General features: G+C 41.0%; 1 protein-coding gene and 1 long non-coding RNA gene across 3 annotated transcripts in view; one reads left to right on the forward strand and one right to left on the reverse strand.

Annotated features, from left to right (window-relative positions):
- The window catches only part of rbpjb (recombination signal binding protein for immunoglobulin kappa J region b), a 48,498-nt gene that overhangs the window by 11,999 nt on the left and 19,806 nt on the right, over window positions 1-16,693 (forward strand). For both annotated transcript variants that reach the window (XM_017472376.3, XM_047156865.2), the window contains exon 2: window positions 10,896-10,934. In XM_017472376.3, the coding sequence (XP_017327865.1) occupies window positions 10,896-10,934 (39 nt within the window). The remainder of the gene's footprint in view (window positions 1-10,895; window positions 10,935-16,693) is intronic.
- Window positions 8,568-11,170, reverse strand: LOC108267887 (uncharacterized). Its single transcript, XR_001813197.3, has 3 exons — window positions 10,865-11,170; window positions 10,682-10,718; window positions 8,568-10,533 (listed from the first exon to the last, which is right to left on the reverse strand). It is a non-coding gene; the product is annotated as an uncharacterized LOC108267887 (long non-coding RNA).

Consider the following 16,693-nt stretch of genomic DNA (forward strand, 5'->3'; position numbering starts at 1 on the left):
TAATAAAGGAACTTAAAACGCAGTTTTGTTTTAACCAAAGTGGTTGGTTAACAGCGGTTTGGTAGGAGTATTGTGACATTAGTGTAAGTCAGCAACTACAGGAACGACTTGGGGTTTTGCCGTTAAATATCTGAACAGACTATCTCGTAGTGTCTGAGTGTCATGGTGGTTGTGGTGGACCACCAGATATTTTTCAAAAGTCAGGAGTAGTGTTAGCACCCGTTAAGTAAAATGAACAATATACACACACAAAGTGATATTTTGAGCTGGGAAATTGTATGCACGATTACAGAGAATATTCCACTGGAGAGACTAACAGCACTGAGGCTCTTCCTGTAATGACCACCACCAATGCCTGTAGAGGGATCTCAGTCAATTGCTCCATGCAGAACATTTTAACCTCCATTTCTTTTCTTATGTTCGTGCCTCAGAAGACTCATTGCAAAACTTTTCTGGTTAAAGAATCTTGTTGAAAGCTGTAACTATGGCCAAATCGAAACCTGCTGTCAGATGCAACAGGATTTTCAGCTGAAATATCCTGGTACTTAGCAGAAATCATGATTTCATGAATCTTCGCAGAACCACTGAACCACCAGCCACAAAACATCCTCGGAACATTACTGATCCACCGCCATGATTTTCAGTGGCTCTGAGAGGTGCATTTTCCTGTGTTCAGTCCGCTTCTGGTGACGGAAATATGCTGATGGTTTCCACGATTGAAACGTTTGATTCTGGTCTCATCTGACCACAACGCACAATGCCAATTGTAATTCTAATGATGCTTGATTAAGTTCAGGTTCTGCATTTTGTGATATGCTCGCAGTAAGTGCTTGTTTCTTGCACTGCTTCTAAATGGGGTGCAGTTATGATGGTGGCATTTAGCAGCTGAATCTGCAACTTGACAAACTCTAGTATTGTGGTTCTGAGGGAAACCGGGCTCTTTTTCCCCTTCCTTCACCATTTTCTTCACCGTGTGAGGGGGTCGGGGGTGGGGGGAATGCAGTGGGCTCATGCAGTTCCTGACATGTGAAACCTTTTGTCCTTACTTTTCCTTAATGGTATTTTTATCTGTTTTTTTTAATATACATAACTTGATTTGTGCAAGTCATCAAGTTTATCTTTTGTGAAAGTTCTCTTTCCCCCCCCCCCCCCCCCCATGTTAATAGATAACCAAATGATTTTATATGTGTGCCACCTCATATTCATACCCCCAGGCAGCTCTAGAGTTCCTGCAGAGTGAGAACAAGTTTGATGAGGTGTCAGTTTTGGCACTTATATTTTGAAGAGAATACTATTATTTAGACTTAAAAAAATCTTTTTAAAATGAGACCTTTTTTTTTTTGGTTATAAAAAAAAGCACATACAGTTGAGGTCATAAGTGTACATACGATTTGCAGAATCTGCCAAATGGCAATAATTTAAAAAATGCTTTTTTAAAATTTTTTATTTATAGTGCTGCCCTGAATTAGCTATTTCAGATGTTTGCACACAGTAATAGCTGAATTTACATAATTGAACCAGTCTATTCGTTACCTGGATGATCAACAACTGTGTTTGTTTTGTGAGATTGTTCATGAGTCCCTTGTTTGTCCTGAGCAGTTAAACTGCCCACTGTTCTTCAGACAAAATCCTCCAGGTCCTGCACATTCTTTGCTTTTCCAGAATCTTCTGCATATTTGACCCCTTTTCCAGAAGTGGCTATATGATGTTGAGATCCATCTTTTCACACTGAGGGACCCGTACACAACTATTACATAAGGTGTAAACATTCACTGATGCTCAAGGTGGCCACACGATGCATTAAGAGCCAGGGGGGTGTAAACTTTTGAACAGGATGATCGGTGTAAATTCTTATTTTGTTTAAAGATCTTGTTTTTCCTCCCGTTTAAGACTGCCCTTCAAAAGCTTTTTGACCATCCCTGTTCAAAATTTTTATCCCCCCGCCAAAAAAACCCCATTAAAAAAAAAAAACTAGTTCTTAACCTATATTTCATGGTATTTAATTTAATCAGTCACCTGTTTAACCCGTTTCGTTTAGGAGTTTTGTGAAGCTTTGATGAACTCTACTGCGAGATGACGGCGTGCTGTTGACGTGCGTAACTGCTTCTGGTGGCAGGTTCAGCTCGTATCGCTGAGTGACATCAGGAAGATGGTATTTCTCAATGAGGCACCACTGAACATGTAGTCACAGCAGTTAGCTCTTAGAAATTTATCTTTCTGCCTGCAGGCACCTGACAGGCAGGATATGCTTCTAATTTACTGCCCACCACTACAGTGTAATTCACACTTACACACCAAAGACCCACACACACACACACACACACACACACACACACATGGCTACATTTTCTCTACCCACGTTGACTTTTTCCTTTAAGCCACACACTACATACACACATCCTGCAGCAGTAGTAGTAATAATGACGGTTGTGTAAGTAGTGAGGACAATCCCCGAGGCCCTGAAACGCTATCCCTACTTTAAATCCACTCTGTCTGTGTGTAATAACGCAGCTGATTTAAATCCCAGGGCAAGCTGCACAGACCGGTGTTCAATAGCGATGTTGAACGATGGGTGAATGTGCACCAGAGAGTGCAGATGTTTTCCTTCATGTCCATTGTGCATTTCATGAAGAGTACCAGATTGCTGTTTGCCTTCACGGGTGAAAGCAGGACGCGAGAAGAGAGCCACGAGGTAGTAAAAGGCAAAAGCTCTCTTTCTTTTGAAATCCGATATTAGAAGGCGATCGGATTACAGTCCGGGATATTTCTCTCGGGCACGAATGCGAATCTCCGTGCAGAAAGGGACGAGAGAACGTTACAGGGTTTTCGTCAGGAAAAAGTCATAGATTTTGCTCTAGTGTTGATTTCCGTATCACTGCAGGAAGTATATCTGAAGTGTAATCATATACTTCCATGGGCTATTGTGGGGAGTGATGGAGCAGACAGAACGAGAGAGAAAGCCAGGTTAGATCAGTTTACTCGATAACACGCTCAACATTCTTTGCTTGATCCTTCTGCTTTAGTATTTCTCAGAAACATGTGTATCAGAGTGGTGTCAAAGTACCAGTGTTAAAACACGAACCTCGAGCCTGATGGGCTGTTGTGTTTGTGTGTGTGTGTGAGTGAGTTTTAAACGTTCCTCTGCTTGCCAATTTCAGTTGGTCAAGTGTTTTCAGTTCCCCCTTTTTTTTTTTTTGGTAGTGTTTAAGGCAATAAAAAATACAGCTACAGAGTTGTCTGGGTAAAACAGACAATTTTTGCAACATTGCGAGTGAAAATATTAATTAGTGCATCAGTGTTAGCTGTTAAAAAAATCAGCAGTGACGTCTGGATTCGTTACAGATTCGATAGAGAATTGTAAAGGGGGTAAATCTCACATTATCGCCCTCGGTTCTTTAGACGGGCTCGTATCTAAAAACGCACTCTTAGGCCGGGCTCTTCTCCTTTTTCCACACTTTTGTCCTGCGGTAAATCGAAGCTAGGTGATCACAGAAAAGAACATCATCAGGACACATGAACGTGTCACTTTTCAGTCAAATTCCTCTGTACGTTAATACCATCATCACCAAATCTTATTTGATAGTTTTTGCTCTGGGGCAGTGCATTTCTCAGCGTCCTATAAGATTTTGATTTGATTTCACTTGACACTTTTACCGCTATAAGCTGTAGATGTGGCTGACGTGCGTCTCAGCTAATCCCTGGCAGGATTTTGCAAACTCCTCAATATTCGGAGGAGCTTGCATTTTTTTCAAAGTTACCGCAGATTTTCCATCGATTTGGGCCAAGACGTGTCATGTGACGTCATCACAATGCGCATTCAACCAAATCCCGGTTCGATTCAAGTGCGTTGAACGTGAGTACAGCTTAAAGGTCTCATTTACTAACAAACATCACTGCGAAAGACTGCAAATCTTCAAAAAAAAAAAATCAAATTAAAAAAAAAAAAGCTGTAGCAAAATCAAGCAATCCCCAAAACACTCAGCGGAATCCTGTCCAGACTGAATAATAAACACACACACACACAAAAATCTTATTTAACAAAGAAAAATCCACTGTCGATGAAGAAAGAGAAAAGAGAGGCTGTTTATAGCTGCTGTAACTGTAAACAGTTGAAGTATAATTACTTGCTGTTCATTGATCAATTAAAAATCGCTGTGGTTTAAGAGGAATAAAACGATCGCGTTTTTATTCATACGTATGAGGTCATCTTGAATAAAAATGGACCTGCCTACAAACATTCTTAAACTAGTTTCAGTGAATGTTTTCTTAGTGATCGAAGATGTTTATATAAAAAAAAAAAAGGCTTCTCCTCACACACACTAGTGATATTGTGCATTAGACTGAGTCGCTGCTTAAAATGTGATTGTATTCCTATACTGTTCTTGCTGTGGAATAAATACACTAAATAAACAAATTTCCCAATTTGGTTTCGAGTAAACTTGAAGTGACGTTAAAAACAGTATGCAGTATAACTTCAGGAGACGCTGTGAACTGAAGTGAAGAAATGGCGCTAGCTATATATATATATATATATATATATATATATATATATATATATATATATATATATATATATATATATATATATATATATAATATAATATAATATAATATAATATAAAATGGGGCTGTTTATCTTGACTTGCTGGATTCTTTTGAAGCTACGGTGACATGCTACACTCACTAATTCACTAAGAACTTCTTAACAGCACAGAACCAGTGTAGTGAATTCATCAAGACCCAGTTGCAGTTGTTTTGAAATGGAGCTGATGGGACTTTATGAAGAGTGATGACATCATATCTGAACTCTTAAGAAATTCATGTTCTAGGAGGCTGAGATATTGTCATTTCCATTTGTAATTCTTCAGCTCTGTAACGTTCCAGTCACATGATCCCGCTGAGAAGTGATTTACGATGCGACGTGATCTCGGTGCTGATGTAGGACATTCTCATCCTGCCAGTGTTTTGGCTTGTGTTGGCATTACATCACTCTTGCTTCCTTTTGGAAAAGGGAGAGGGAAACCCCTATTATCACTTAATATAGACACTTAGCTCGTCAACACCCATAATGACTGTAAAGCTCGTGTTCGTGTAATGACCTCGGGTTATATATCCTCTTACCTCCAGCGGGAGTGGATGGAGGTTACGTCAGCGAGAGTGTGACACAGTTGGAATCGGTTTGTTGTGTATGTGGGTATGTTCTAAGATGGAATCATTGCGCAATGTGTACATGTCCAAAACACACACACATGCTCAGTGGATGCTGATGAAGAGCTGAACCTTTCCTGAACCTCGTTAACCCAAACCAGCACTTCTCAACCTTCATCTGTTTCAACTTCAACTTTTTTGTACCCTTCAACTGGATTCAAAATAAATAAATAAATAAATAAAATATCCCAGGAGAGGTTTAATTCATGAATATAAAAATTCTTCTGATGAGGCATGGAATATTATTTTGGCAGAACATTTATTGATTTGTTGATTTGTTATTAGTTATAATTTATAGGCTGGTTTGGATTAAAACCCGTTTGATTCAAGTGACCCGTCATAACCGTAAGAACTCAGTCATAAATATAATAAGTTATAAAAACATTTCAAAAAGGGGGGGGGGGAATCATGGCTCCCACCTAAAAACAAGATACTAAATCTTTATTCATTTGTCTCGAATCTAGCAGACGACTCTGTGACTGGGACTTTTACTTCTTGGCGCTGTGGGATGAAGTAGGACCGGAGGGAAGGAAGCAAAAATGGATAATGTGCAGAAAAACAGATTAAAACACAATTCCGACAGAACTTCCCTTTCCTCTATTGAGCTCCTCTCGTAAGTGTTCACCGGGGGAAACGTCGCCAGCTGCCATTCATCTAGCCGTATGTTTTGTTTTTCCTTTTCTCCCCCTTTCCCTCTCAACTTTCCTCGCAGTTACATTCATTACTGCCGTGGCCTTTGTGTCAAGAGCGCGACGGAATTCTCTCTGGTGTTCTCTCCTGAGACGCGAGATCTTTCGGAACGCCATGTGCCGGCTGTGCTTTCTCCCTGATACGTGCGTTAAGCTTTAAGTTAAAGTTTCCTGCAGGTCGGTCGTGAGGGGAGACGGACAGGACATCTCCAACGTATGATCTCCCTGAACAAACAGGAAATGGCCCCGGCTGCCATCTTTGCACTCTTCTTTTTTTTTTTTTTTTTTTTTTATTAAAAAAAAAAAAAAAAAAAAGGAATTTTTTCCTCTATTTTTTTGACACTTTCTAATCAGCCAGCATGTGTATGAGGGCGTGAGGGGAAAGGACTGTTTGTCCCTGCAAGCTCAAATGAACCGAGAACTAATTTCTCCAAATAGCTTCATTCTGAGCGAAAAAAACCGTCTTCTCCAGAAGAGGAAAAATGTGCGGTGCATTTTTACCCCCCTGACATTTTGTGTTTGTAAGATCTTTCATGGCACTCAGCGTGCTAACAAGAGCACACACTCTTTCCTCGCACAATTTAATAAGATGCTAACACCTCATCATGCAGAGGTAATTAAATTTTAGCTCGTTAATGACTTCAGCATCCTTGTGTTTATTTATTTGTTTGTTTGTTTGTTGGGGGGTTGGGAGATTTTCAACCAAGTAAGCATGTCTAGATAAAGGGAGCTTGGGTCTGTCTTGCTCTTCACCGGTGTGGCTGTAGATGTACAGCATCATCATGTTCTGACCATTTAAGACAGAAGCTTTTCGCTCAGACTTCATGTCTAGCTTCCGTGAAACGTTTTGCTTGGCCAGGGAAGAGCCTTCGAACTGAAGAGACTAATTTCACATTTTTCTGATGTGTGTGTGATCTTTCTTTCTTTATTTTATTATATTATTATTATTATTATTATTTTAGGTCTAAGTACGGCTTTAAATACAAGTTTCATAAGAGGTGCAGGTTTTGCACTTGTGATTTTTTTTGGCCAGTTTGTTAAGGAGCAATATGTACGTTTATTGAAGTCTTACGTTACTGTAGTAGGTCATTGTAGCTACATTTTTCCTAGTGGATGTTTGTGAATAACTGCTTGTTTGCTTTACAGGTACATTTTGTACTGCAATAGCTTAAATGGTAGGTCAACATATCTATATCCATCCATTTATTTTCTGTACCGCTTATCCTACACAGGCGTGGAGTCTGGAGCCTGTCCCAGGGGACTCCGTGCACAAGGTGGGAGACACCCTGGGCGGGGTGCCAACTCATCGCAAGGCTCAACTGCGCACACACACACACACACTCTTGTACACCCATTCACACACTACGGACAATTTGGAAATGCCAATCAGCCTTCAACGCGTGTCTTTGGACTGGGGGAGGAAACCGGAGTGCCCGGAGGAAGCCCCCGAAGCACGGGGAGAAGATGCAAACTCTGCGCACACGCAGGGCAGAGGCTTGGCTCAAACCCCCAACTTTTGAGGTGCGAGGCAAACGTGCTAACCACTAAGCCACTGTACCTCCCTATCTATATCTAATTCTTTGAAAATGAAACAAAAATTGAACAGTTCATTTCAAAAGGAATAGGAGTTGAAACAGAGGAGGATGTTGCACTGCCCCGTGATACTTTCAGAAAAACAAATCATGAGATTATTTATTGTAATAATTGTATTGACATGTATCTAACAACAGTAATAATAATACTAATATCTAACAATGGTGCAACTGTATTTCTGATTGGGATTTAGTAATGTCAGAGTTAATGGGGTTATCGCTGTCGCTGGACCCCACGACCTGTATTTGTCACTCAGCTGAGCTACTCTGTGGTAACACTTATTTATTGATTGATTGATTGATTGATTGATTGGTAGCATTTGCCTGTATTTTATCCCTATCCCGGAAAGATCTTTTTCTTAATTTATTTTAAAATATTTTTTTTTGGACTGCTGCAACTTCGTCACAATCCACGTAGCATGGAGCTGAATTAATTGGAAAGCACAAAGTTGAGTTTTTTTGTCCCCATCTCCTTTAGAAATTCATGATCTGTCTATCCATGCAAGTTACTTTCAGATTTTGGACACACGCGCATGTTTTTGCACGCCTTGCCGTAGGTTCTTATTGGATTTGTTTTGTCTGTGTTACAATTTGGAGGGCTGAAATGTGGGCAGCAGTGTTTGTCTGGAACCGGCTGGAATCCATTATCCACTCAAACATCAGTGTTTCACTGTGGGAACCGTATTGATCTCGGGCTCTATAATTATTCGACTTACACACCATCTAACACACATTGTCCTTCTTCTGTCTCTTGCTCCGTCTCCCTCTCACTCCCTCACTCTCTCTCACAGTCCTCTTCTGTGTAGCTCTTTGCTCTCAGTCGAGCTTCGTTCTCCTCTCCTTTTTTCCCCCTTTAATTGCCTTTTTTCCCCCCCTCTTATCTCCCTCTTATTCTCCTCCACGCATGCCCGATCCTCCCTCCTACTGCGGTGCCTTTGTCCCTGTCTTTTACCGCTTCTCATCATGACCCTCAGACTGTCTGTCTGAGTCCCTGCAGCCCAGCAAGATTCAGTCATTGATTTCTTTCCCCTCTCTTCTATTTGAAATCCTCCAGAGTCTCCTTCTGTCTTCCAGCCAGCCACCACCTCTCAAGAGTCACAGCCGCTGTCAGTTAGTCATCACAGGACCAACGTACAGTGTTACCTTCAGACCTGAGTATGCACGCTGGATTACGTAACCAGCGGAATGTAGCGGACATTCAGTATTTATACCGCGTTCGAATTATATACAAGATGCAGAAAGACGTCGCAAGAGTTTGTATACAAGCAATATAATAATTACACAACAATATACATACACAAAAGCAGAGCTCAAACCTTTTCATTCAGGGACCCCCCCTTTTCATTAAGAAAAAAAATCTGTATTTAATTATTCAGATATCAGCCATGTTATATAAATATGTGCCACCAAATGGACCAGTTCCTCTATGTCCGTTACATTTTTATCATATAAACAGAACTTTTCCTAGTTTTAGGTCGACATCATTTTCATGCCAGTTCCTGAGCTTTACTGTAGTAAAAGATTGACATACGAAAAAAAACTATTCATTATTCACACTGTCTTGTGTGGTCGGTCAAGTAGATATATACTACTATAATATAATTCTACGAATTACCGCAATAGTTCAAGTTCAAGAGGTTTTATTGTCATTTCAACCATATACAGCTGGTACAGTACACAGTGAAATGAAACAACGTTCCTCCAGGACCACGGTGCTACATAAAACAACACGCTAACCACGTGAGACGACACAGAACTAAATAACACCTACACATTTCGACATAAAGTGCACGTACAGACGTGTGCTAAAAACACTGGACAGTACAGTACTACTAAAACAGGACAGTAGACACAGTAAGTGATAGTGTAGCGCTGAACACTACACAGTTTTAGTGTGGAAGTGTCTAATATAACAGGTAGTGCAGAAGATAGGTGCCAAGGAGTAACAATATAACTTAAAAATGGTTTTAATGTAAACATGCTATAGTAATAGTAGTAATTAGTCCCAAAGTTCAATTCTGTTTGTGTTTTATTCACCGTAGAATGTCTGTAGCCCATCTTGCCATCTAATGCTAATTCCGAAATGGCTTTATGCTGTAGTTAAATCCAGCTTCGAGACCATCACAAACCTACGTTTCAAACAGACGATGTCGTGAGTGGTTCGACTGCAATATGACTAAAATGATGACAGCATTTCCTATAAATTATCTGTTCTGGTGCCTGGGGTTTTCCGTGGGTGCTCTTCACGGGTCCTCTTGTTTTCGTCGTCATTGTGGTGTTAAACAGCATGGTTAGAATGTATGGTTCTATAAATACAATCCGTTATCGCTTTATTTCATTGGGTATTATTGGTGTAGATCGTGCTGGTAAATGGAATAGTCTTAACCGTTTCGTTCACTCAATGAAACTGGGTCATTTTCATTGCCTGTTTTATTATTTTTTTTTGGCCTCCATTCTTCCGCTGTCCAGTTTCAGTGCATTTCGACGCCCACTGTAACCTCAGATTCCTGTTCTTGACTGACTGGAACTCTTCTGCTTCAAGGCTCAGCTGTATCTGCATGATTTTATGCACTGTGCTGCTGCCACATGATTGGCTGATTTTTAAATAATGACTGCGCAGAGGTGCAGGTGTTCCTTTTAAAGTGGCCAGTGAGTGTATTACAGTCACAGTGTAATGTTTTCACATTGCCCAGCCCGAGCGGCCAAATCCGGTTTGTTCAGACTTTAGAAGTAAGAAATATGGCTTGGGGGAAAAAAGCCGGCTTGGATCCGAGCGGGAGGGAAAAGTCCGATTTCATTAGTCTTCCTCTAGGAGGAGAAAATGTTTCCTTGTCAAATCCGAGATGTCAAAAATTGGAATATTCTTCATAGGAGCTGCTTGTTGCTTAAGTCACAAATCTTTGTTTATAACAGAATCCCACCTTATATTCTGTGATCACACTGCAGATGTGTGGAGACGTACAAAGCAAACTACTGGAGGTATTGAGATGTGAAGTTTGGCACGAACTGCTCACGAGTGGACGGCCGCTTGACAGTGCTGCCGTCTGTGGAAGAGTAATGAGAGGATTGAGCAGTCAGAGCCACCTGTTAGTGTTTGTACACAGTCACATGACCAAACGGTCCCAAGGTCACCATAACAGCTGTAGCCCGTGTGCGTGCGTGTGTGTGTATATGCATGTGTTTGCCACTCACAATGAGGATACTTTACGAGTCTGTCAGTCACAATGATCTGCGTAAGGGAAAAAAAAAAACAACTTTATTTGTACTGTGTGCAAATGTGCTCCAGGACTCGAGCGGTTTCTCAGCTGTTTTGCACACAATCGTATATTGTTTGTGTTTATTCTGTGGTTTAAGTATCAGTTTTAGGTATCTCACATGTTTTCTGTCTCCTGTCCTCTCGTTACAGGAAGTTCGGGGAGCGCCCTCAACCACAGCGCCTGACGAGGTAAGCAAACCAACACCACCTGACAACACACACACGAGCACAGAGAAAGCAGTCTGTCTGATACGCACCCTTCGGTATTGAAAGGTTAAACAGTTAAGCTCACTTACACTCAGGAAGACTATCGACTCCTGAAACGTTTACAGGTCTGTGTGAGACGTGATGCCTCGTGGTGTCCCATGCAGCGCAAATGACTTGTTTTTGTGGCGTGTGCTTGCTTGAAAAAAAAAAAAAAAAAGAAGTGGTAGTTGCGGATCAGTGGCTCGTTGTGATTTACGACGTCCGTGTTGTGGTCATGTCATTGCAGTTTACGGCTAGTCTGAAAATAAAAGGGCTTTTGGCTAAAGGCCTGTATTTAGCCAGTGCAGCACTCTCGTTTTCTGTTTTTCTATACTTTTATTTCTCCTTTAGAGAGGAAATGGGAGGTTGAGCAAGAACCTTTTGCAGAGGCGCAATGTTATGAATTCAGTCTAGAGTTTAGTTCTTGTTTGGGCTCTGGACTGGAGTGAAGCGAGTGACATGGAAAATCCGTTCATTCGTTCTGCTTCACGTTGGCTCTCGGAAACGTGTCACGGGGACACCAGGCGTGAGGCGGAAACACACCCTGCAGCACATCGCTGTCCAACACTTGATAACACAAAGTTCCACACACTCATTAACATCTAGGGTGGAATTCGGAGCACCCAATCCATGTACTGACACGTTTTTGGGAGGAAGGAGGAAACCAGAGAACCCTGAAGAAACCCACATAGAGACGGAGAGAACATGCGAACCTCCACACAGGAAGTAACTGGAGTTCAGGATCAAACCAGAAATCCAGGAGCTTTTAAGGTGGAAGCTCTACCACTGTGCCACCCTGAGACGGAAATGATGGAGTAAAAATGAAGGGAAGCGGAATCGAGAGCAGTTAGTCAGGACAGTCAGCAGCTTACTCAGAATACATGCCTGAAGAGGCACACTGTCTCTTCCTCATAATTACTTCTCAGTAAGTTCACCTTGTGGCTAAAGGGCACCCGAGGCAGAGTGCACGCTTCGTGCGTCCTGACGACTTTCCTGTAGGGATTCTGTGTGACTCAAGTTTTTTTTTTATTGCAGATGAAAGTGGTGTCTCAGTTCGGATTTTTGTAACAAGTTTACTAGGCATTAACTGTCTAGTTAGCACAACAAGCATAGGACAGATGATTTACTGTATTTTCCCAAACAAATGAAACCCTACAAAGGAATCGTTATTTACGCTGACTGGTCCCATCATGCACCGTGGAACTGAAGGGGAAAACACGAGACTGATAACAGACGTGAGCAACATGACTACCAGTGTTGACTGCAGAAGTGAAAAGCTGTATGTTAAAATGAGCCATTGTTGGCTGAGTTAGCAAGTTACGACGTACTACCCGCTGAAACGTATGCTTAATATACTAATTCTTTAGATCAGGGGTGTCCAATCTTATACCCTGGTAAGATTGGATCGGCGTCGGTGCAGGGTTTCATTCCAACCAATCAGAAGCCACACCTGAGTCTATTGAAAGCGAAGATCAACTGATTGAACAGGTGGAATCAGGTGTGCCTCCTGCTTGGTTGGAATGAAAACCTGCACCCACACCGGCCCTTTGCGGAAAAGATTGGACACCCCTGATCTAGATCTTTCTGAATCATGCCTAGTTCATGCATTTAAGTCTTGATTCGAATGCGTGTAAAGGTGTGAAAACGTGCCTGTACGTTTAATCTGTATGCAGAACTGATTAGTTCTACATCTCCAATCCGATTGTATTGTAATCAGACCCAAATGTAATGTCCGCTCTGTGGGTGAGGTTTTTTCTTTTTCTTTCTGTCACTGGATTTGATAGCGAAGTGCGAGTATGTTGCACACACAGTGGTGTAGTCACTTTATACACTTGATACAGGAAGGTGACCCCACGAACTAAGTCTTTCCATCATCATCATCGTCACCCTAACTCTGATCTCAAAGTCCTCATAGTAAAATCCGTGCTCTCGGCTGCCATCTTGGCCGCTCTTCCAGGAAAGATGATGTTTCACACGTGGATTCGAAATCACATTAAAATGCGAGAACAGGTTTAATACTTCTATAGGTGCAGGAACTGGTTAATGTACAAGGTCAGATTACGTCAATGGGAACAATCACATTATTTAATGCAGATAAGGTGGAATTGACTGCGAATAAGAAGGTTGGAACACACTGTAATTATAGTTGTGTTTTGTCTTTGGATCTGTTGTTGTAAATGATGAATGGAATGAAGAGTAGTGTTTGAAATCTAGGTGGTTTTTGCTGTCACATGGTCTTCTAAAAAAAGAAAAGGAAAGTGTGTACTACATACTGACACTTAAAGCGGAAACGTTTGGGTGATCGTTCTCGTCAGCATAAAAGATAAAAGTCTGTGGATTTTATTTCTTCAACCTTCTTTTTCAGGTTGCTGCAACTACTGCTTGTTTCTCCATAACTCTCTAATGTAAATCGCATATACTTGTGCTACATACAGTGGGGGAAATAAATATTGGACGCGTCAACATTTTTTTTTCAGTAAATATATTTCCAATCAGGCTATTCACATGATATTTTCACCAGATATTAGTATTAACTCAAGAAATCTGGAACTATAAAGAATTCACAACTTTAAAGTCCACAAATGAAGTTTTGTGTAATAAAGAGGAATGACACAGGAACAAAGTATTGAACACGCTAACTGAAATGTATTTAATACTTGGTGGAGAAGCCTTTGGTAGTAATGACAGCTTCAAGACACTTCCTGTATGAAGAAATTCATACAGTATTCAGGTGTGATTTTTGGCCCATTCTTCTAAACATATTGTCTTTAAATCTTGTTCAATTGGATTCAAGTCAGGTGACTGACTGGGCCATTCTAACACCTTGATTTTTTCCTCCCTGAAACCAATTGAAAGTTTCTTTTGATGTATGCTTTGGAGCGTTGTCCTGCAGGAAGGTCCACTTACGTCTCCTCCTCATCATCCTGGTGGATGGCAGCAGATTCTTCTCAAGAATCTCTCTTTAAAGGGCTCCATTCATCGTTCCTTCAATTATATGAAGTCTGCCAGTACCATGCGATGAAAAACAGACCCACACCATGATGCTTCCAACTCCAAACTTCACTGTTGGTGTAGTGTTTTTAGGGTGATGTGCAGTGCCATTTCTTCTCCAAACATGGTGTGTAGTATGACAGACAAAAAGATAAATTTCGCTCTCGTCTGACCAGACTATACCCTCCCAGTGTTTCAGAGGCTTGTCCAAATGAGTTGTATAAAACTTTAAACAAGCTTCAACATGCCTTTTCTTTAGCAATGGAGTCTTGCGGGTGAGCGTAAGCAGTAGAGTGCGTTGCCTATCGTTTTCTCTGTGACGATGTTACCTGCTGCCTCCAAGTGTTTCTGGAGCTCTTTCCGAGTGGTCCTTGGCTCTTGGGCTACACTTCTGACTAGTCTTCTGACTCCCTGGTCAGAAATCTTGCGAGGAGCTCCTGTGCGTGGCCAGTTGATGACGGAGTGATGTTTCTTCCACTTGTGCCCCAATGGTGCTTACTGGAGGATTCAGAAGTTCTGAAATACGTCTGTATCCGATTCCATCAATATGTTTCACAACAATGAGGTTGCGAAGATCTTTGGAGAGCTCTTTGCTTTTACCCATAATGAGATATTTCTTTTGTGACACCTTGGTCATGAAAAGCCTTTTTATAGACCATCAATTTACCAACCCAGCTGATATTAATTTGCACAGGTACGAGGTATAATTACTTACAGATCTCAGCTGGTTCATTGCTTTACCTTGCCTTGGAGAACTGCTTTTTCTTAGCGTGTTCAATACTTTGTCCCTGTGTCATCCCACTTTATTACACACAACTTTATTTATGGACTTTAATGTTGGGAATTCTTTGTATTTCCAGATTTCTTGAGTTAATACTGATGTCTGGTGAAAAGTTCATGTGAATAACCACGTAGGAAATATATTTACTGAAAAATATGCTGACACATCCAATACTTATTCTACCCACTGTAGGGCAGAAAAGGATGGCTATTACACACACTATGTACACTATATGACCAGTACAAAGCCATTTAGGATTTTCCCTGTGATTTCACTGTGTAAATTTTAGCCAGTCTAGCTTTTTACGCTGCATTTCCTTCAGAGTTCACAAATATTAGTCATACTTGAAGTAGAAGGGAAGCATGCATTAGAAATGAATTAGTGCGGTGTCTTGATTTGAATAGACAGTACAGTATGTTTTAAAACAGGGAGCTTGTGTGCGTCGCCTGCTTGTGTGTTTTCACAAACATGTCGATAATCCACAATAAACCACGAATATCCTCTGTGTTATCTTTATTTTATAGCGCAATACGTGATTCGTTTCTGTAATAAGATGTACAGCACACTTGACATAAAACAAATCGGTCTAGTTGTCGATATGGTTGAAGTGTTCTGCGAGGAGATGTTTATTTAGCACTTTTGGAAGGAGTCTCCACTGTCTGTGTTTTACAACAGTCAAAGGTCAGAGTGTAACTATAGTTTTTCTGACATGAGAGAATCTTGAGGACGAAGGGTTGCGGTTTGTCAGTACCATGACAACGTGCGATGGTGTTTTTTTTGTGTGTTATTCATTTCGGGAGAATTAAGAGAGACTGGTGCGTGAATTACTTTTAATGCTGTTATAATGAAAGCGATACCAGGAACTAACTTTCACAGATGTTCTACAATATTGAGTGTGACTATAAATGGAGGAAAAGTGCCATGTGTTGTTCTTCAATAAGTGAAAAGATGAATCCGTGGGCACATTTCTGTGGCGCGAGAGGAATAAAACTTGGTATTTGCGCTTATAGGAAAATAACGGTCGGATGCGGTGTGTTGATTGTTTTCCTATAAGCGCACCTGCCGTGTTTGGTTCTTCTTTATTCTTTACATACGAAGTTGCCAGGTTAGTTATAAAGCTTGGCTGCTGCTTGTGGAAAGGTGAAAAGAGTGATATCAGAGATAATTTCTCAAGACTTTTGTAACATTAAACACGAATAAAGGATATACGCAAATAAGCAATAATACGCGAAGCAGTTTATGACTAAAACGAATCTGTTTCCAGTGTTAAAGAGAACGACGTGCTTTAACTCTGTATGAGTGCTGAGTTTTCAGTTTATTTGTGAGTCAATAGCGATGTATCTTAATCCGAATTCTCCATGTCGGGGGATTATATACTGTACATTATGTTTTTCCCCTGGTTAAATGAATGCATGTGCTGTTGCGTGTTTAGGGTTTGTGTGTCAGAGTCTTCCTGTGGAAGTGCCCGTGTCTGTCATATCCTTTCTGAAAATTTATGACTCACCAAGGACACTTTAACCACTTTTCTTGTGTGCCTTTGCACTTCTGTCTGCTCAAAGGTTTTTATTGTATTTTATTTGTTACTTTACTTTTTTATTTAAAAAAAAAAATTTTTTTTTTACTCATCTCTGAGAGATTGAGAGAAATCGAAAACGATGGTTCCAGGAACAGAAGGTTTCTTGTATGTGGGTGCAGGTTGGCGTGCGTCCCTATTCCGTTAGGGAGCACTTAGCTCAGCCCAGTGCATGTGGTTTTTGTCTACAGCGCACAAGGTCACGTGCTGCCGCGGCTTTCCCTTTGCGTGCAAGCAGTGTGTGCATGTGCACGGGGTAAAGCCACAGAACCGAACCTAAGGAGCGATACACCACTTGCAATAGTCCACGTGGCATTGTGCAAAAGCTTTAATTAATGGGAAGATTAATGAGAGGAT

Source organism: Ictalurus punctatus, chromosome 7, assembly GCF_001660625.3.
Source record: "Ictalurus punctatus breed USDA103 chromosome 7, Coco_2.0, whole genome shotgun sequence".
Lineage (NCBI taxonomy): Eukaryota > Metazoa > Chordata > Actinopteri > Siluriformes > Ictaluridae > Ictalurus > Ictalurus punctatus.